General features: G+C 37.9%; 1 protein-coding gene across 4 annotated transcripts; it reads left to right on the forward strand.

Annotated features, from left to right (window-relative positions):
• Positions 1-6,132: 6,132 nt before the first annotated feature.
• LOC131662405 (uncharacterized) lies at positions 6,133-20,599 on the forward strand. 4 transcript variants are annotated; one of them, XR_009301556.1, is made up of 3 exons: positions 6,138-6,482; positions 19,640-19,797; positions 19,950-20,599. XR_009301556.1 is itself a non-coding variant. In XM_058932186.1 (2 exons), exon 2 carries the CDS (start codon positions 7,431-7,433, stop codon positions 9,723-9,725), a length of 2,295 nt encoding a protein of 764 aa, XP_058788169.1. In that variant the 5' UTR covers positions 6,137-6,482; positions 7,396-7,430; the 3' UTR covers positions 9,726-18,769. The 4 variants fall into 4 exon arrangements, 1 of the variants encoding a protein (XP_058788169.1); XR_009301557.1 differs by having other exon boundaries at positions 19,955-20,599; XR_009301555.1 differs by having other exon boundaries at positions 6,133-6,482; positions 19,640-20,599.
• The last annotated feature ends 1,502 nt before the right edge of the window (positions 20,600-22,101 follow it).

The following is a 22,101-nucleotide window of genomic DNA, read 5'->3' on the forward strand; positions in this document are numbered from 1 at the left end:
ATTTGCATATCATTCATAGCACGCATATCATTGCATTTTTTTCAAAACATTAAAGGGAAAACTGTCTTCATCTCCAGTCACGCCATTGCAACCCGATCGCTCATCCAGACAAGAGCTCAGAAGAAGAAAGCAATGGAACAACTAGAGCAGAATCAAGCCGCCCTTCGCGAGGAAATGACCCAACTGAAAGGCACTGTTGAGGACCTCAAGGGAGGAATGACCCAAATGCTGAGTTTCATGAAAGACCTCAAGGATAAGCAAGACAAAGCTAAGGAGGTTCAGGATCAGTATGAAGAGATGCCAAATGATGGCAACCCATTGTTAGGATATGTTCGAGGCCATGGCCCTCACAAAACGAATGCTCACTCCTCTAAAAGGGTAATCACAACCCATGAGGAAGGATAAGCCTCTCAAGAAGGATTTATCCCTGTTGCTCAAAAGGAAGGGACGTCTTGCACAGTTTGTATTCCTGTCAACAATCCTCTTAAGGATGAGGACTACTTGGATCTACAGTATGGGGACACTGATGCCACAAACCAAGTCCCTCAACCCAAGCTGACCTCTACTAATTCTGGGGAGGATTCTAAGGATAGTGGACAAATCAAGGCATTGGAAGAGAGACTGAAAGCTGTAGAAGGATATGATGCCTTCGACGTGGATACTTTTGAAATGAGTTTAGTCCCGGATCTGACAATTCCACACAAGTTCAAAGTTCCAAACTTTGAAAAATACAAGGGGCTCACATGTCCGAGGAATCATTTGCGCATGTATGTGCAAAGATGGCTGCTTATGCTCATGATCAAAAGCTGATGATTCTTTTTTTCTAAGATAGCTTGAGCGGAGCGTTGGTTGACTGGTATATGCAACTAGAGAAGTCTTACATCCGAAGCTGGAATGACCTTGCTAATACATTCTTGAAACAATACAAGTACAATTTGGACATGGCACCCAATCGGATGCAACTCCAAAATTTGTCACAGAAGAAAGAGGAATCGTTCAAGGAGTATGCCCAGAGGTGGAGGGAAATGGCTTCCCGAGTCCAACCTCCCCTGTTGGAGAAAGAACTTGTAGACATGTTTATGGCTACGTTGCAAGGACCATACGACGATAAAATGGTCGGAAGTGTATCCTCAGGATTTTCGGACTTAGTGGTTATCGGTGAAAGGATAGAGAACGGAATTAAGAATGGGAAGATACAAGGGGCATCATCTGGATCGTATCAATCAAAAAGGCCTGCTCCCACATTCGCAAAGAAAAAGGAAGGAGAGACTAATGCAGTGGTGCATCAGGAAGCTAGACCCCCCATGTCATTTCCACCGGAACAAAACCGGTTCCAAGGTCAACAAAGGAGATTCGATCCGCTACCTACTTCCAAGAAGGATATACTAAGATATCTGATAAATGAGTCCTTGGTAGAAATTAAACCATTGGCACCTCCTCCTCCAGGCAAGATCACACCCAACTACAAAGCTAATGAAAGGTGTGAATTTCACGCCAATTCTCCCGGACACACATTGGAGAAATGCTGGGCTTTCAAACATATAGGCCAAGATCTGATAGAGTCGGGGGCATTCGCCTTTGACAAACCTAATGTGAAAACAAATCCTATGCCACACCATGATGGCGCAGTCAATGCAATTGAGGTCGTTACTGAGCAAGAGTTGGTTCAACAAAGAAGCTCCCCCATAGACGCCCTTAAGAGGTATCTATTTATAAAGGGGTTCATCTTAGAACACAATGGGGCTTTTAAAGACACTCTGCAGAGACTCATGGATCAAGGATTGATTCAGCTGAAGGAACATTCTGAGGAAGAGTATGTGGCTATGGTGGATAGGAACGAGCCGTTGATCATACCCAGTCAAGGGGCAAGAAAGCCGTTAATCATCCCCTGTGCGAGACCACTATTGATGATACCAACGCAAGAGCATACTAGGATAATCCCAATCAAGGATCCATATCCTTTGGACAAAATGAAAGCGGTGCCCTGGGAGTACAACTCTGGTATCAATCCTGCTGTGTCAAGCATTGTAGGACCTGGGGGCATGACCCGTAGTGGTCGTATATTCAAAACTGCACAAACGCAACCCACGTCTAATGAAAACTCGACAAAGTCTGGTGATCAAGCTGTCGTGAGACCAAATAACGAGGCTGAGCCCAAGGATAAAGAAGCTAGCAATAAGGATGCTGAAGAGTTTCTTGCTTTGATCAAGAAAAGCGACTATAGGGTGGTGGATCAGTTACATTAGACACCTTCTAAGATATCACTCTTATCATTGCTGATACACTCCGAGAGGCATCGAGACGCCCTGATGAAGATTTTAAATGCTGCCCATGTAACTAAAGACATCACAGTCAATCAGTTTGACGGAATGGTGGCTAATCTAACTGCTGGGGCATGCTTGGGTTTTAGTGATCATGAGTTACCTCCACATGGAAGGGCGCACAATAAAGCCTTACATATCTCTATACAATGTGGAAAGGCTCATCTGGATAGAGTTCTGATTGACACAGGTTCATCACTAAACATGATGCCAAAGGCTACACTGGATAAAATAGCTTTGGAGGGTCTTGTGGTTAGACCAAGTCGTCTGGTGGTTAAAGCATTTGACGGATCACAGAGTCCGGTGTTTGGAGAAGTAGACCTTCCTGTTATAATTGGCCCTCATACCTTCTGCATCAATTTCCAAGAGATGGAGATTGAACCAGCTTATACCTGCCTACTAGGGCGTCCTTGGATTCACGCAGCTGGGGCAGTCACCTCCACCCTCCATCAGAAGATAAAGTTTGTGGATGGAAATTCTATAGTGACCGTTAATGGAGAGGAAGACATATTCGTCAGCAACCTGGATTCGTACAGATACATTGAGGTCGGAGAAGGGGCACTGGAGACTGCATTCCAGGCATTGGAGATTGCAACTGCTGTCACACTACCTGTGGAGAAAGTGCGAAGGGCGGTAACATCTTGGAGAGATCTACAAGACTTGAATGTAGAAGGCTGGGGCAAAGTACCGGAGATCTTAGAGAAGAAGGATCGCCTAGGGCTGGGATACCAACCATCAAAGGTCACAAGCACTGTGAAAGAGGAGCGACAATTCCCCCCGATTACGCAGACTTTCGTAACAGGAGGATATGAACATGTGGCTATGGTATCCAACAAGGATCCTAAGGAAGGAACGTCCAACTTCATCCGAGAGGTCAGACCAGGAGAACAACTTCAGAATTGGACAAGCCTGGAGATACCGGAGATAATTTTTATTTCAAAGTAATTTGCTTTTGTGTGTTTTATTTCCCTTTTAAAAGTTTATTAATAAAATTGTCTTTGCATTTGGTATTGAAAACATTGTCTTTTCCCGCATTTATTTCTTCTCCTTTCAAAATGACAAATAAATTTCTTGCACAAAAAGCACGTTCATATTTGCATACTAAAAACAAAACATAAAACGTGTGCAGATCACCTTCTAACACTACCGATAATAATACTGCTGAAACTCTGTACAAACTCGAGGCTCTCGCTAATCAGTCCGAAGAAGGGGATGAGGAAGACGATGAACTTCTGGAGGAGTTGTCAAGTTTAATGGATAAGGAATCCAAAAGCATGCTCCCTCCTCAAAAGGCCATTGAAACCATAAATTTGGGTACAGACGAAGAACCCAAGAACATCAAGATTGGGGCAACACTAAACGAGGATGTGAAAGTGACGCTAACCAAGCTCCTCCACGAGTATGCAGAGATATTTGCTTGGTCATACCGTGACATGCCGGGGTTGGATACTGATATTGTTGTACATAGGTTACCACTCAAAGAAGGATGTGCACCTGTCAGGCAAAAGCGCAGAAGAGTTCGACCGGATATGGATAGTAAAATCAGGGAAGAAGTGCTCAAACAGTTCGACGCCGGGTTTCTTGCTGTAGTTGACTATCTACCATGGATTTCCAACATAGTGCCAGTTCCTAAGAAAGACGGGAAGGTACGCATGTGTATGGATTACAGGGATCTAAACAAAGCAAGTCCAAAGGACGATTTTCCACTACCGCATATAGATGTCTTGGTATATAATACAACACAAGCTTCGGTGTTTTCCTTTATGGATGGGTTCTCCGGGTATAATCAGATCAAAATGGCTCCCGAGGACATGGAGAAGACAACCTTCATGACATCCTAGGGTACCTTCTGCTACAAGGTAATGCCTTTCGGATTGCGAAATGCAGGGGCAACATACCAAAGAGCCATGGTCACACTGTTCCATGACATGATTCACAAGGAGATCGAGGTATATGTAGACGATATGATTGCCAAATCTTGCATAGAAGAAGAGCATATCACACACCTACATAAGCTGTTCGAGCGTTTAAAGAAGTTCAAGCTGAGGTTAAACCCGAACAAGTGTACATTTGGCGTGAGGTCAGGAAAGCTATTGGGATTCATTGTGAGCCAACGAGGCATAAAGGTTGATCCCGACAAAGAAAAAGCAATACAAGCAATGCCTGTTCCAAAAACAGAAAAAGAGGTTCGTGGGTTCTTGGGTCGATTGAATTATATCTCGAGGTTTATTTCACATCTGACGGCTACATGTGAGCCTATATTCAAGCTGCTCAGGAAATATCAACCTATCAAGTGGAATGACGATTGTCAAGTAGCATTCGAAACTATAAAGAACTGTCGCGGGTCAAAAAATGATCGCCACGAAATGGTAACAAACAGAGTCGCCACCAAATTTTATTTATTCCAATGGGAATGGGAAAATATTGATAAAACCCACAAATGAAATGAAATGGACAAAGATGGTCTTCACAACCAAATTTGGGTTCGGGAGTCGGTTAAGTAAGGGGAAGGTATTAGCACCCCTTACCTCCATCGTACTCGATGGGACCCATTTAGTTGTTTCGCAATCGAGTGTTAGCTTAAGTCTACGTTTATTTCATTAAGAGAAAAGAACATGTTTTTGGTTTTTTATTATGGAGAAAAAAGAAAAGGTTGTTTTATTATTATGCTCGCCAAGACGTTTGTGTCTTGTGCCTACGTATTCCCAATGGGGAAAGTCAGAGCAATCGTAGTTCGAGCCTACGAAATTATATTTTTTATTAGTGTGCTCGCCAAGACATTTGAATCTTGTGCCTACATATCTTCAATGGAAGAATCAGAGCGATTGTAGTTCGAAAGAACTACGAGTTTGTTGATTGATTTTAGGATGGATGTTTTTGGTTCAAAGGATCAAAGGTATTCAAGAGGTGTACACCCCTTGTCACTTAATCACTTTGATTTAATTAAGAAATAACTTTTAAGGTTTGATTCAAAGGATCAAAGGTATTCAAGAGGTGTGCACCCCTTGTCACTTAATCACTTTGATTTAATTAAGAAATATTGTTTAATCGTTTGATTCAAAGGATCAAAGGTATTCAAGAGGTGTGCACCCCTTGTCACTTAATCACTTTGATTTAATTAAGAAATATTTTTTAATCGTTTGATTCAAAGGATCAAAGGTATTCAAGAGGTGTGCACCCCTTGTCACTTAATCACTTTGATTTAATTAAGAAAGAATATTTTAAAATTTGATTCAAAGGATCGAAGGTATTCAAGAGGTGTACACCCCTTGTCACTTAATCACTTTGATTAGTAAAAAAGAAGATTAACAACTTGACGTTGGATCAAGCGTTTTAGGGTTTATGAAATGGGTCTAATCGCACTTGAGCGGAAAAGACAATTTTTGAAATGAGATTCACACTTGGGTGAAATTTGCACTTGGGCGAAGAAAAGACTTCGCGCTTGGGCGAAAAAATGAAATAATGAGTTTGAAATGATTTGAGTTTTTGTGATGATGTTTGAAATGGACTCGATGAGAAGTTTATTTGAATGAAAATATTTTTTGGGTGTGAATTTTCTTAATTAATTAAAATGCACTTAACTAATTAATTGAGTTATTAAAAATTTAATTAACAAAATTAAATCGACTAAAATAAATTTAATCAATTTAATAAAATAATTAAATACTTAACTAACTAAATCATGTAGTTAAAACAAATAAACTTAAGTTGTATTATTGAAGTAAGGCCCGATTGGAAAATGCTGGCCCATGAAAAACAAAATAAAAACTAAATACAGCAAATAAAAACCAGTTGGGCCGGACCGGTCTGAACCGGATCCGAGAGCCCCTTCCACTTCACCAAATTCGGGTTCAAAGAAAACCCTAGGAACATGACAGCTTGATTCTTCAAACCGTGAAACTCTCCTCTCTCACGATATCTACGCTCTGCTCTCTCTCATTTCTAACATCAGTGAAGAAAATGAAAGAACAACAATATGAAACTCTCACACCTCTCAAAATCTCTCTCGGTATCTCGCGATTCTCTCATATCAAAAACAAAATTCAAATCAAGCAAGAACCCTAACCCCTTTTCAAAACGATTCCGCAGAGATTTACAAGATACAGATTTCAATCGATTGAAAAGAAAAATTAACGGAAAAGGAAAAATGAAAGAACACAGGTACGTTACATTTCGAATTCCTCTTGATCTCCTTCGATCAACTTCTTCTGTTGCTTGAACTTGTTCTGCGATTCTTGTTCGTCTTCCTTTCCGCGATTTGTGCGCTATTCCTTCTGTGGTTTGAGTTTATGATTATGGTGGGTTGAGTGAGTTCTTGCGTGGGTGTGATTCGGTTTTTGTTCTGTGCGATTGTGTGTTGTGGATGAGTGATTGAAGAGGGTGAGATTAGGTTGTATGTTCTCTGTATTTTTGTGTGTATTTTCGGTTTGAATTCAGCAGAGGTTGGGGTTGTTGTTGAGGCTGATTTCTGAAGGCTGCGGATTTTGCGGTGTGGTGAGGTTTTCTTTTTTTCGTTTTTCCTCCCCTTCTTTTCCATCTGTTGTTGCTCCTCCTTTATAGAGGAATTAGCATTGGTTTTGGGGGGAAATTTGATGGAGCTGCTATACATGATAAATGATGGTGATACAAATGTTGGAAATGTGACTGGAGAAACTTATGCAGCTCATTTGAATTGTATTTGTGTAATTACTGGTTTTTGTGTGATAACTGTAATTTTTGTTAACACTTTTGTTATTAGAAATGTCCTTTTTTGCGACTGATTTAATGATAATTGAATTATTTTAATTCTTATCTCAAATCATTCAGGTTGGTATTAGTAGTTAAAATATGATTTTAACTAATAAATCCAATCTAAAATGTCTTGGAATAAAAAAAAAACAAAAAAACTACAAAAATAATGTAAACAAAAATCAACTAGAAAACTAATATTAAAGAGGACTAAAATGCCAACTAAACAAAAATTATAAAATCTTAAATATTATGAAATCTTAAATGCCAATGAGTTATGGAATGCTGATGAAATTTTAACTAATGGATCATGACTATATGAAATGTGTATGATGTAATGACGCAGGATGATAAGGGCAAGCCTCATGGTATGAATTAAGGATGAATTTAAAATTCGGGGCAAAATTGGGGTATGACAAGAACTACTTGCAAGAATCACCGATACTCTTACCTCCTGTACCAGGGAGACCACTGATCATGTACCTCACAGTTCTCGAGAGGTCTATGGGGTGCGTACTGGGGCAACAGGATGAAACAGGCAGGAAAGAACACGCTATCTACTATCTAAGCAAGAAATTCACGGATTGCGAGTTTCGATATTCACCATTGGAAAAGACATGTTGTGCCCTAGCATGGGCCTCCAAACGTCTAAGGCAATATATGCTGAACCATTCCACATGGCTGATAACGAGAATGGATCCTTTGAAATACGTGTTCGAAAAGCAGGCTCTCACAGGTAGAATTGCAAGATGGCAAATGTTGTTGTCAGAATACGACATACAATACGTCACCCAAAAGGCGATAAAAGGGAGTGTACTGGCAGAACATCTTGCTCATCATCCCCTCGAAGAATACCAATCTATGAAGTTCGACTTTCCTGACGAAGATATCATGGTGGTAAGGGACTACGAAATACCAGGCCCCGACGAAGGACCTGAACCGGGGGCAATATGGACACTTACGTTCGATGGCGCTTCAAATGCACTAGGACATGATATAGGGGCAGTCTTGACATCTCCTGACAATCGGCACTTACCCTTCACTGCAAGACTATGCTTTGACTGCACCAACAACATTGCAGAATATGAAGCATGCATATTGGGGTTAGAAGCGACAATCGATCTAAGGATTAAATTGCTTGAGGTGTACGGGGATTCAGCACTAGTAATCCACCAAGTCAACAAAGAATGGGATACTCGAGATTCAAAGCTAATCCCATATCGAGACCTTATACTGGAGTTAATGGCTGAGTTTGAGACGATCACTTTTACTCATATCCCAAGGGAAGAAAATCAAATGGCTGACGCATTAGCAACACTTTCCTCTATGTTCAAAGTGACCTGGCCAAACCACGAACCACGGATAACGGTTAGACACTTTGATGAGCCTGCTTATTGTCTCACAATCGAGGAGCAGTCTGACAACAAACCATGGTACCACGATATCAAAAGGTACTTGGAGAAACAAGAATACCCGGAGAACGTCTCCACGATTGATAAAAAGACACTAAGGAGATTGGCAGCTAAGTTCTTCCTGAGCGGAAATATCCTATACAAAAGAAATTACGACTCGGTGTTACTAAGGTGTGTGGATAAAAATGAGGCCAAGGAGATTATCAGAGAAGTACATGAAGGAACCTTCGAAACTCATGCAAATGGACACTCAATGGCTAGAAAAATACTACGAGCGGGGTATTACTGGTTAACAATGGAAGCTGACTGTTTCCAATATGCAAGAACATGTCACAAGTGCCAGATTTACGCTGATAAAGTACATGTACCGCCAAATCCGTTGAACGTTCTGAGTTCACCGTGGTCGTTCGCAATGTGGGGGATTGACATGATAGGGATGATCGAACCGAAAGCCTCAAATGGACACCGATTCATATGGGTGGCCATAGACTATTTCACCAAATGGGTCGAAGCTGCTTCTTACACCAACGTGACGAGACAAGTAGTCACTCGGTTCATCAAGCATAACATCATATGCCGGTATGGGGTTCCAAACAGGATTATCACCGACAATGGGTCGAATCTAAACAACAACATGATGAGGGAGCTGTGCGAGGAGTTCAAGATTGAACACCACAATTCTTCACCATACAGGCCTAAGATGAACGGCGCTGTCGAAGCTGCAAATAAAAATATCAAAAAGATAATACAAAAGATGGTGAAAACATACAAGGATTGGCACGAAATGCTTCCCTTCGCCCTATACGGTTACGGAACCTCGGTGCGCACATCTACAGGAGCAACACCATTCTCTTTGGTTTACGGCATGGAAGCAGTCCTCCCTATCGAAGTGGAGATTCCTTCATTAAGAGTCCTGGCTGACACAAAGTTAGAAGAATCGGAATGGGTAAAAACTCGTTTCGATCAGCTTAACCTCGTTGAAGAAAAGCGACTGACGACTTTGTGTCACGGGCAACTCTATCAGAAAAGGATGAAAAAGGCGTTCGATAAAAAGGTTCGTCCTCGAACTTACAAAGAAGGTGATATTGTTCTCAAGAAAATACTATTACCTCGACTTGACGCCCGTGGAAAATGGACACCGAACTACGAAGGTCCATATATTGTAAAAACGGTGTTCTCAGGAGGAGCGTTAGTTCTCACTACAATGGATGGGGACGAGCTACCGCACCCAATCAATTCTGATGCGGTCAAGAATTACGCCTAGCAAAGGCAGGATTATTGGTCATAAGCTGAATATAGACTACGAAGGATAGGGATTCGTGCAATCATCTACTTCTAAGGTCGAAGGATTATTGGGACCCTTGATAACAAAGGACCAACGGCAGTATTGATATCATTTCTATTTGTCATTTTCTTTTCTTGCATTTTTGTACACTCGCCAATTCAAGGCAATATCAATACAAATTTCTTTTCTTGCATACTACGCTTTCTTTCTCATTTCAATACCATTTGCAAAGATTAAATTATTTTCATAAGCTTTAACTTGGATTTAACATGAGAAACTTACAAACTTTCAACACAAAAGCAATAGGATAAAACTACGAAACCTCCGGAAGGCTACATACGCCCTACGCTGCGATCACTCTGATCTAATATAACTCTTTCACAAAGGATAATATCAGTGGGTCATTCAAATACAATCCGAGCTAGGATTCACAAACACTTCGAAAGGGGTTAAACAAAGGCAATGGGTGATAAGGAGATAAGGTGTTGGAGTTATCATACATACTCATTTGCATACACGCAACACTTGCATGTGTAAACATTCATGCACATACATTATACAAACAACAGGGGCATATGCATGCACATGATGCATACACATGGTGCATACACATGGTGCATACACATGGTGCATACACATACAAAAAAAGAACAACTTCTACGCAGGTAAACTTGCCCGAACCGGGGTAAGCGATCCAATGGTGCAGGTGAATTTGCGATAACCCTCGCAAATGATCCTAATGGTGCAGGTGAATTTGCGATAACCCTCACAAAGGATCCTATTGGTGCAGGTGAGTCTGCTATAAGCATAGCAAATTAGCCTAAATGGAGCAGGTGAAGTTGCTATAAGCATAGCAAATTATCCTAAATGGTGCAGGTGAATTTGTCCGAACCAGGGCAAATGATCCTAATGGTGCAGGTAAAATTTGTCCGAACCAGGACAGGTGATCCTAATGGTGTAGGCGAGATTTGTCCAAACCAGGACAAATAATCCAAATGGCGTAGGTAAAATTTGTCCGAACTAGGACAAATGATCCGAATAGTGCAGGTGAGCTAGTCAGAGTTATGACAAGTAATCCTATTGGTGCAGATGAACTTGCTAGAACTATAGCGAGTGATCCTTGTGGGGTTTATAAACTGTGAAAACTTACTAGAACTATAGTAAGTGGGGTTCACAAACTGCGAAAGTTTGTTGGCAATACAGTAAGCTAATTACACAACTAACGGCAAGTCCTCGCTATGTAAGACTCAGGCTGTAGCAGGACGATTCTCTCACTCACACTCAAGCACGAGGTAAATTTAGGGGTCTTCCATTATTTAATAACTCTTCAATCCGAAAAGCGTGAGACCTGCGTATTCTCACGCTATTCAATCCAAGATAATTAAATAGGGGCAGCTGTCATACCCCAAAATTTACCCGATGTGATTCCCGTTTCAATTTATTAAGGGCGTTAAAAATTAGGAGCCATAGGGTTTAGTATACCTATTATTAAACTCGATCTCCTATAAAATTCCCGTATAAATTGGTTTAAAATAAGTAGAGGTATGAACTGCAAATATTTAAGGTTCAATTCATTTTGGGCCCATCTGTTCCTCGTCATTTCCTTATTTTTATTATCCTTGTGCATTCCCACTAAATAACATTATCATCATTAATCACTAATTAGATTATTATTATTGGTAGGATTATTATATAATTTTGTTTCTAAATAAATAGGAGCTAAATTATAGTAATCTCATTATTAAGGTTAATCATTTCCATTAGGGTTTTATTTAATTTTTATTACTAAAATTATTAGTTAACTGGTTTATTGCTACTAATTAATTAATTAACTAATTTAAGTAAATTAAATAAGTTAAGTGGATTATTGGGTTTTTGTTGTTTTTGTTGCTCGTGGGCCAAAACGAATTGATGTTACTGGGCCAAAGACTCGGGTACTAGGCCAAGCATGGACCAGGGACGGACCGGGTCAAACCGACCCGCGTCCTGTGCACCATCTTCCTCCTCACAGCAATGGCCGCCGCTGCAACACACAAACCCTAGATCTGGAAACCAAACGCCCAGGCCCATGAACATGAATCTTCAGAATCAAATCCTAGCATTGAATCCAATCTTCAATCAAATCTTAAACACAAATTGAATCTTAACAAAATGAATAAAACGGAAATCAATTCATAACAAAAGAAATAAAATAAAATCTTCATTAATCAAGATAAGATTACAATGAATCAATTCTGAAACAAATCTAATCTAACCTAATCAAATCTCTAACTTAAATCTAACATTTCCTAAACGAATTAAACCCTAATACTATAAATTGAAAAGAAGGAAACAGAAGAAGGGGTCGGAGAAATTTCTGGAGAAGCGCTTGAAGGCCGCCGCGAATACAAACGAACCCTAGCTTCATCGTACCTGCGAAAAGTGAGAGGGGAAGAGGATTAGCGAAAGGAGCTTACACGATCCAACATTCAAGACATAAGGTATTGTAAATTGAATCACATAACTTAATAGTCTTGATCTGCATGTTCGATTTGGGGTTTATGATGTGAATCTGGAACTTTTGGGGGTTTAGGGTTCGTGAGACTCATGGTTATTAGGGCTAGGGTTCTAACGAATGGGGTTAGGGTTCATAAATGTTTGAAGGTTTGTTCAATTATCTGGGCTTGTATGAATGTGGGGGTTCAGAGGATATGAAGATCTGCAAGATCTTCATCCTTCTGGGTATTCTGGGTGGGAGAGGGATTGAACGCATGAGTTTCACGGTTGAAACTCAACCGGAGACTGGAATTTTACGGTGGGGCCAAGGGTGGTTCACGGTGGGGCGGGGTGTTTCCTGGGTGCGTGTTCTTGGGAGAGGGCCTTAGAGAGAGAGCTTGAAAGGGGTAACGAGAAAGAGAGAGAGTGGATCCGATTTGCTTTGATGGATCCGATTTTCCCCGCCGTTAGATTAGTGCCACTTGGCCTCCCATGGCCACTTGGCAGCATCACTGGACATGATCCAGTGTGCCTTCCATATCGTACGCCCTTATCATACGCGCATGCAGACCATCTGATCAGCTTAGGGCCAGATCTAACGCATCATACCCTGTAACACATTCCAATGCGAGCACCTGCGTCGCATAGGATCCTGACGGATCTAAAATACTAATGGGCTTGGCCCTTTACTATCCACACACCCTATAATTGCTACCCTTAAACAAAAATACACCCCCCCTTGCGCAAAAGAAAAGAAACTAATGGGCCCAAATCTCTTTCTCTATTTACACCCCTAAATTTTCACATAAAAAAATGATAACATAAAAAATGATAACATTTAAATTAATTAATCTTAAAACGTTAATTGGTTGATTGTTTGTTTTTTTGATTCAATTTAATTTCTCCTCGAGCCGACTAAATCTATTAGTCGTTGTAGATGAGAAATAATTATTTAATTAACTCTCATTAATTCTCACCTCGACCCGACTAAATCTATTAGTCGCTTTAGACGAGAGATAAAAATACACAAATTAAAATACATTTTAATTTGCTGCCCGCGACGATCAATCTATCGATCTGAGTAATCAGCAATGCCCCGTAATCCGTTAGCTATACTGACCAAACCTATTGGTCACCGCATCTAACGGTGCCAAATCAAATCAGGGTTGTACGCCAAGCCTCAAAATATTTTCACCTTTCAAAACAAATTTCAAAACTACGATAGGCCATTCAAAAAGCCTTTAAAACAATTTCAAACCACGAATTCAATCCTAAGGCGTACAACCCTGTGCCCGAACTACGTTGACTCTGATCCTCCATAAGGAGGTACGTAGGCACTTGGTAACAAGGCGAGTCTTCCCCCCTATAATTTCAGTTCATTCTTAAATCTTATTTTTTACCTTTTTTCAATTCATTAGCTATAAACCTCATAATTATTGCCATAAACCTTATCTTTACAATGTTAGCCTTTAGGAAAGGGTTGAGGGTGCCTAACACCTTCCCTCAACCTGATTATAATAACTTACCCTGAATCTCACATCTGCGTAGGGTTTCCTATTCGCCCTTCAGAATAGGTGACGACTCTAAACCTTTCAATTTTAGGGCAGGTTGCTACACTAATAAAGCATGACAAATGACTTAAAGTTTTTTTTATTTTATTAATTGTAACATCCTGGTTGTATAATCACTCTGATCTTTATTATAATTTCCGCGGGGGTTTAGAAGGGTGTTACAATAGTGGTATCAAAGTAGGTCGGTCCGTCCGACCAATTGTAGAGTCAGTTGAGTTGCACGATAGTTGAATACTGTCGGCATATTATCCCTTGGTATGCGACATGTGAGTGAATCACTGTCGGTACTTGGTTATTTTGTTGCAGGTGTTGGATTGAAACAAGTGGGGGAGAAGCTTCACTTCCCGATTATGCTTCGGTTGTTAGATGATTGGTTCAGTAGGATGTTGTTGGCAACAGTGCAAGCGTTGTTGGAGTTGCTGTTTCCCGAATCGAAGGTGACTTGGGATTAAGACTTGACTGGTAATTAAGTTGGAGCATCTTGAAGGAGGATGATTAGATGTAATTGATGATTATTTGTGGGAGAGGTAAATTAGAAAGTTGCAATGTATCAGCTCTTCTGGTGGACTGCGAAGTTGTCAGTTGAGTAGCCTTGCGTCTCGGAAGAGGTTCAGTTACAAGCTTGCAAGGAGGATTGATGCGATGATAGTTCAGAAATCGAACTTCGGAGATGGGATTGTGTTGCTAAAGTTATAAGAGTGTTTGGAAGCAAAGAGATATGATAAGGGGCTGTTTGGAATGTGATTGATTTGAAGATGATGAGTTTTAGAGCGGAATTCCCGTAACAAAAACGCAGGAAAGTTGTTGAATCGTTATGAAACTTCGAAAATTCATAACTGGAGTTCTAGACATCCGATTTGAGTTCCGTTTGAAGCGTCAGAAAGATAACGAGATGAACTTTGTTATAAAAATGGTTGCAGCAGCTGTAACATATTTAATTGTGTCAGTATGATGTTAGAAAGAGGTGAAGTTACGGTTACACTTGTTCTTAGAACTAGACTTGTTCGTGGGTACCGCACGAGACTTCAGCGTCAGAGTTGAACGGATTGAAAGAATAATGAGAAGGTTTATTGAGAAGTAATTTTAAGAATTGAATATACCATTTGAGGGGTTTTGGAAATATCGTTTAGAGTGTCGCTACATGGCGTCGGTGTTGCATTTTCGGATAACGATGGAAAATTCATATCTTGAGTTCCGAGTGTCGGATTAATATGTCGTTTGAACCCACGAAGAGGAGAGATTATGTTATACCCTATAGAAGAGTTATAAATACAGTAGAGTGATCCTACAAAGAGAGATTTTGAATTCGGTTAAGGAAGCCTGAAACTTGTTGAATAGGAATGCCTACTACCGCGGTTGTTTGAAACGAAATTGAGTAGAACTTGTTGTTGAGGAATAAGTTGATCAGATGTTCGATAATAAATATGATTTGAGTTCCGATGGATTTTAGTGAGGAGTGAATTAGTAGGAAAGGTGGAACAAACTTCGGGAACATTTGAAGTCGTATTTGTGATGCCAAAGCAACGACATGTATAAAAGAAGAGTTATAAAGGATTTCTAACACCTATTGAGGTGAGGAAGACTTTGTTGAGATTCCAAGTGGAATGATACTTGGAAGCAAAAGATGTCATGGGATTTAGGGTGAAACCAGGAGTATGAATGTTGTCGCGGTCTTTTGCTAAGACGAGGATTTTGATTGGAACGAGATAAATAGTAATGTACGAGTATATTAGTGATTGTGAAGTTGGAAGTACTTAACAAGCGTGTGATGCTAAGTGACTACGAAGTGGATTGTGTAAAATGTTTGGATGTTGTTGTCTCACCGATAAGATCCAATGAGAGGAAAGCGTGCGATTTGTAAAGACTCAAGGTGAATTACTATGACGATGTTAATGAGTTTGGGTGCAAACTCGGAAAAGGGACACTATTATGTAGTGACGACGGTTTATGCTTAAATATGGTTGTCAACTATCTATTGACAAATTTAGGACTTGATCACCCTAAATCTCATGTTGGTAGTAGATGGAATCATATGAATGGGATGAACTTGTTTTGTTACCTTAATGGTATGAGTTGTGATGGATGTTAAACTGTGAAAATAATCACTCACCATGCTGTGTGAATTTATGAAGAAGTGAATATGAAAGAGTGCAATATATTGGATGATGAATTAAGACGGGTAATCAGAGTCGCGCAGCAAAAGTGTGATGTGGAGTAGTGTGCGAATACTACTCGTGGGCAGTGAGGAATTAATATGCCGGGAGCCTACGTAAAGAACATGAATTGATCTATATGTTGGATTTAGAATCTGGTGGATGCAAGGATGTCGCGCTAGAGAATTAAAACTCTTTTGAATAAATTGCCGAGATGACGAACATGTTATCGTGGTTGTACGTAGTTAACGAGTATGTATTCAGCGAAGTTAAGGCGATGAGTGTATACTATATGATGCTATAATAATTTTGTAGTGTTGTAAGGTATTATTGTAGATTTCCAGATATAATGAGGAATTATACTCTATGAAGGACGAAGTTGATTTAATTCTTAGAAAAGAGCGGGCTTCAGTTTGAGCTATTTTATAAGCAATGGTATATTAAGGATGATGAGTGTGATTATAATTACTTGTGTGTACTCGTTCTGATGGTAGGAATGTTTAAATAGAGGAAGTAAATCAGGACTTTGTTTTGAGTGTGAGTAAGTATTGCTAAGTGGTAGATTAGTACCATGTATGATAAAGAAGGATTCTTGAACGAATGAGTAAAGAGAGTCGGAATTGGGTAAAAATGAGGAATCTAATTGGTAATGATGATTGTAATGAGTAATCAAAATAGTGCAGCAAAAGCAGAATATAACGTGTTGGATAATTGCTGGTATGACTTGAGAGGAGTCAGATAGTTGAAATTCAATGGTATAGAAATGTTATTATCGAGTTTCTTGAAGGAAGCAGTTGGTGAAAAGTGTAAGTATTATTTCATCGCTCAGATGGAAAAGTGTGTCTAAGGTTGGTACGATCGGTAGATGGAATGCCTTACTGCAGTGTTGATCGGGTGTGGTCATACCATGGTTGTGTAATTATATTACTCAGTTATTGGGTGTATTGTATGGGCTATACCTCAATGTTCCATTGTTGTCAATCTTTTAGAGGTATAACGAGGGGTACACCTTTGGATGGTCAAATGTGAAGTAAGAGTTGAGATTTGAATGTATGAGACATGTTTTCTGTTGGTAACATCAGATGGATTTTGATGATCGACTGGTGGGAATGTTACTTAGGAACTAGAGAGTTAGATGAAGGACTCCTATCTGGAACTTTTCACTAGAAGTACGTTTTCGAGGACGAAAACTCTTTTAGTGGGGGAGAGTTGTAACACCCCATATTTTCTAATTTTAATTTAATTGGAAATTAAATTATTAATTAGAATTATTTTGGTATTTGGTTGAATTATTGTAGAATTATGGATTAAGGGCCATTGGGCCGGATGGTGAGGTTAGTAGTATGGGGGTGCTAAGTGAGTAAGCCCATTACTAACTATTTTATGTTTTCATAAAATAAGGGAAATAAGGAAAAAGAGTCAGAACGTGAAAAATGAGAAGTTGAAGAGAAGAGCTGAGGAACGTAAAGAGGAACCAAAGAGGAAGAGGACCAAAATGAAGAATTTGGCTAAGGTAAGGGGTGATTACTCTAATTATATGGTATTATGATTTTGATGATGATAGGATTGAATTAAGGAATTAGAATCTCTATTTGGAATGTTAGGTTTTGTGAAATTCCAACACTGACATGCATGATTTGATGAATTGACTGCAATTGATGATGTAGTATTGTTACATGGTGTTATGGTATGTTGTTTGTGCATTAGAATCATGTATTTGGAGTATTTTGATGTTATTGGTGATCAATTTCGTAATGGTATGAGTTGGTATGTGTTTGGGATGCATAAAAGCCTTAACAATTATGTTTTTCAGCTACTGGGTTCGTAGGAACCGGTTCCCATGTGGGAGGAACCGGGTTCCGGTACAAATTCCAGCAGCACGTTTTGAAAACTACTCTAACTTTAAAAGCTTCTAATTTTCAAACCGTAAGTCCGTTTTAGACGCCGTTTTGGACGTTGTTCCTTAAATTAAATGATCTACCATATGAAATAAAGAAAACAACAATAACTTGATTTTATTTTGAAAAGTATCATTTTCTTCAAATGTAGTTATTCTTGTTTTGCATAGTTAATGAGGTGCAATGATTTGTTGTTTGCATAATTGAATATGTGCAATATGTGTGTTGTTATAATGTGATTGCTTTTGCTTGTTATGCAAATTGATGTTGTTCGTGGTAAATATGGTTATCATGTGTTTTGATGAATGATGATGCAGATGGATGTTATTCATGGTAAATGTTGTTATCATGTGTTTTGATGAATGATGATGATTGATTTGTTTTGAATGATGCATGATACATGTACATACTTGTTGGTGATAACTATGTTGAGTTATGTGAGACGATGTTGTTCATCGGATCGGTGATGTTGTAAGTATGTCATATGTGTGCATTCATTCATAAATCATTTGCGTTGGATCCCGTTGATGAGTGGATCGTTGGTGGCTAATTCCCATTGTGCGGAGATTAGTAAGTAGTCATCGTGTGCCCATGTGGGGTGTGAGCGATGAGGTTAGTCTTGTGCCCATGTGGGGTGTGAGCGACTTGAAGGGCAGTATCGCAGAGAGAAGTCCTGTGAATGTGATTCACGAATTTTGGTACCACATGCATAAGAGTCTGCATGGTCTTTGTATAAATTGTGACATGTCAGGATGAAATCCGGTGTTATGATTGTGTGGTGTTATTGGTGCATACTTTTGACTTGTACTTGTGATTGGTATGAATTGATAAATCTGAATATGCTAAGTAGAGTGGATAATTGCTTATGAAATTCTATATCTGACGATTTATAATGCTATTTAATTATGATGTAGTCCCACCCTTACTTTGATGATTTCAGATTGAAGTAGCGGCTTAAGCGATCAGTGAGGATGACTCGTAGAGTTTATCCGGTTATGTTAGGTCGTGTCGGTCATGCTCTGATTTGTAACACTGGGATCGATAGTCTTAGAGTTACTTGTGATACACTGTTTTGCCATTATTGGTTTATGTACCGTTGATTTTATCGGAGATGTTTTATAACAATGTTGAATGAGTTTACGCTGTGCTGAACATGTGTTTTGATATTTTGGATTATTCCTAATAAAGCATGACAAACGACTTAAAGTTTTATTTATTTTATTAATTGTAACATCCTGGTTGTATAATCACTCTGATCTTTATTATAATTTCCGCGGGGGTTTAGAAGGGTGTTACATATCTCACCCTACCCACTGCCAAACACCCTCACCGGATATATTCGTATCATCGCCACATGTAAAAACATTGGTTAGTCATTTTGTTGTTCTTCAATTTTCTCCTTTTCTTTGTTTTAAATGTTGTTCAATCTTTGTTTTTTGGATTACCCATGGGTTTTGTTCAGTCTTTGTTAAAAGTTGTTGAAATTTGTTCAATCTCTGGTAATCTTTTGTTGCTGCCATGGGTGTTGTTCAATGATTGATAATGTTCCATATTTGCCATGGAGCACTCGTTGCGTTGAACTGTATGGAAAATTCATGTAGTTTTGTACTCTAATTAGTCTTGTATGTTATTCAATCTGTGTTTAATATTGTTGATAGTTGCATCATGTTCTGTTTCAGATAATGTTTCAGAGCTGTCATTGAAGTTCACACTTTTAACTGTATGGAAAATGTGATATCTATTTAAGTTGGCGTTTAAATTTGTTCAACGTTCTTTGATCTTTGTTGTTGTTTCAGTTTACATACCAAGCTAATGGCACACCCAATTGAAGATGTCATGGATATAAATGACTCCAAATATTTATAGAAGATTGATGTTAGATGTAAAGATTTACGGGAGTGTCACAAGTGCCTCTAACAATGAGCACTTGGAAATGGTTTTGGTTGATGCAAAGGTATGGTTAATGTGTCACTTTTAAAGCAACACATATATATTGAAGTTGTTTATTACCTTTCAATCGTATTTGTGTCTAATGCCTATTATTTATGTTTGAATTTTTAGTCTAACATGATCCAAGTAATTGTACCACCACATTTGGTTTCACAGTACAGGTCTACACTTGCAGTTGGAAGTACCTACATCATGCAGAATTTCAAGGTTTCCTATAATGATTTCTCTTTTAAATCAACCACTCATAGTTTCAAGTTGGTATTTTATGGTTCAACTTCTATAAAGATTACAGGTTTTCCCGACATCACTGCAAACCATCTCAACATATTTAGTTTGACATCCTTACTTGAGGGAAAGTTTCAACCTAATGTATTAGTTGGTGAGTTAGTCATAAAAATTTGTTGTTTTTTATTTTTTAATCTAGACATTTTTTCCATCCTTCATTATTGAGTTTATTTAAACGTCTGTATTTCGGATACTATGGGGTGTATTTGGATATGCATCTCCAAATATATTGAATAAACGTTCGAAGATGCAACTCCGAATTAAAATTAAGTATAATATGGGTGACTCACTCGTTTACGTTCAATTTTGTAGAAGAATAATTATCTTTACCAACCTTAGTTTACTATTATTCAAGGCCGGCAAAAGAATAATGCAAGCTAGTTAGGTCAAAACATAGTTCTTAAAGAAATTTTAGACCTTTAAAAAACTGTAGTATTTATTAAGTATAATTATAACAATATTCAATCGAAGGTTTAGAATCTGTTTGATTCAAATGAGAGGAGGGGATGAGGGAAATTTTAATGGAGGAAAAGAAAGGGGAAGGGACGTGAAAGATTTTTTTTAATCAAATAAACGTATGGTTCAAAAGAGGAGAGGGGGTGGAAGAGAGAGGAGAGGAATTTTATTAATATTTTACATTTTTATCCTTATGATCTTTTAATGATCTTATATAAGTGATATGACTTTTAAAGGTGAAAAATTCATAAATATATTTTTGAAAATAAAATTTATAATATTAAGTGGTTAAAAAATTTATAACTAAGCATATAATGTTAAAAAAAATTGAGTTCATACTATAACTCTCTGACATAGTTAAACTATGTGGTAATTATAATTTTTAAATACATAAACAAAAAATATTTAAAATTTAATATAAAGAAAAATATAATATAATACATGATAAAATTGGGAAAAAAATCTAACATAAACAAACATAAAAATAAAAATTATAAAAAAAAATAAAGAAATTGCAATGATTAAAACTTCATTCTCTTTCCCCTCCTTTCCTTTCTTTTTTCCTCCCAAAAATTGAATCAAACATGTTTTATTATAAATATTTCATCCCCTCTCTTCCATCTATCTCGAACCAAACACAACCTTAATTTGATTGGTAAAATTAAGAGAATATAATATTTTTTCGTAATTATTTGTTATTTATAATCATAATACCATGTAATTGTGAATAATAATTAAAAAACTCATTTTAATATTTACCATAGATCTAATTATCTTGGGTCGATCATGCTCGTACGACACTTCCAATGGATTCTTCGACAGACAACTTCAAATTGAAATATGTTACTTTATTTTTATTTTTATTTTTATTTTAGTAAAAGTGTTACTTTATTTTGTTTTTATAAGTTTTTGTCATCTCAAGTCTGTCTGGTTTTCTATCGAAGAAAAGTTTGTTTATTTAATTGAGTAAAAAAATATTATTTACTTAATTTTGTAAAAGAAATTACTATTTATTATAAGAGAAAATGGGTGATGCATGTAAATTTTTTTTACACTGTCAACCAATCACGACCATGAATCAGGACAAATCAGACTGTAATTTTAAAAAAAGTTTATATGACATGACAAAACGATTTGTTTCTATTGGATGACTGTTAAATTTTTTTTACACTGACAGTGCACTATCTTTAACCTCTTGTTATAATGCTAGTGCGCTATTTTTAACCTCTTATTATAATGCTATTCACAAGGTGTTAAGATTTATTGCTTGTCAAAAGAATTAAAGATGTTACATTCATAACACAAGTACTATTAATATTGACATTTGTCGGATAAATTAATTTTACAAACACCAGTAAGAATATTTTTTGATCATATAATAGACCTATTTATTTTAACTTTAAAAAAATAGATTTTTTCTGTATTTTTAAAAATGATTTTTATAAAAACGTTTTTAAAAATATTTTAAAAAATAATTTATTTTTTATAAACTAAAAGATTAATTTTGACATCATGTAACAAATATACAATATTGAAGATTAAAACATAATCGAAATCACAAATTTTC

This window comes from Vicia villosa, linkage group LG3 (assembly GCF_029867415.1).
Source record: "Vicia villosa cultivar HV-30 ecotype Madison, WI linkage group LG3, Vvil1.0, whole genome shotgun sequence".
NCBI classification, from domain to species: domain Eukaryota; kingdom Viridiplantae; phylum Streptophyta; class Magnoliopsida; order Fabales; family Fabaceae; genus Vicia; species Vicia villosa.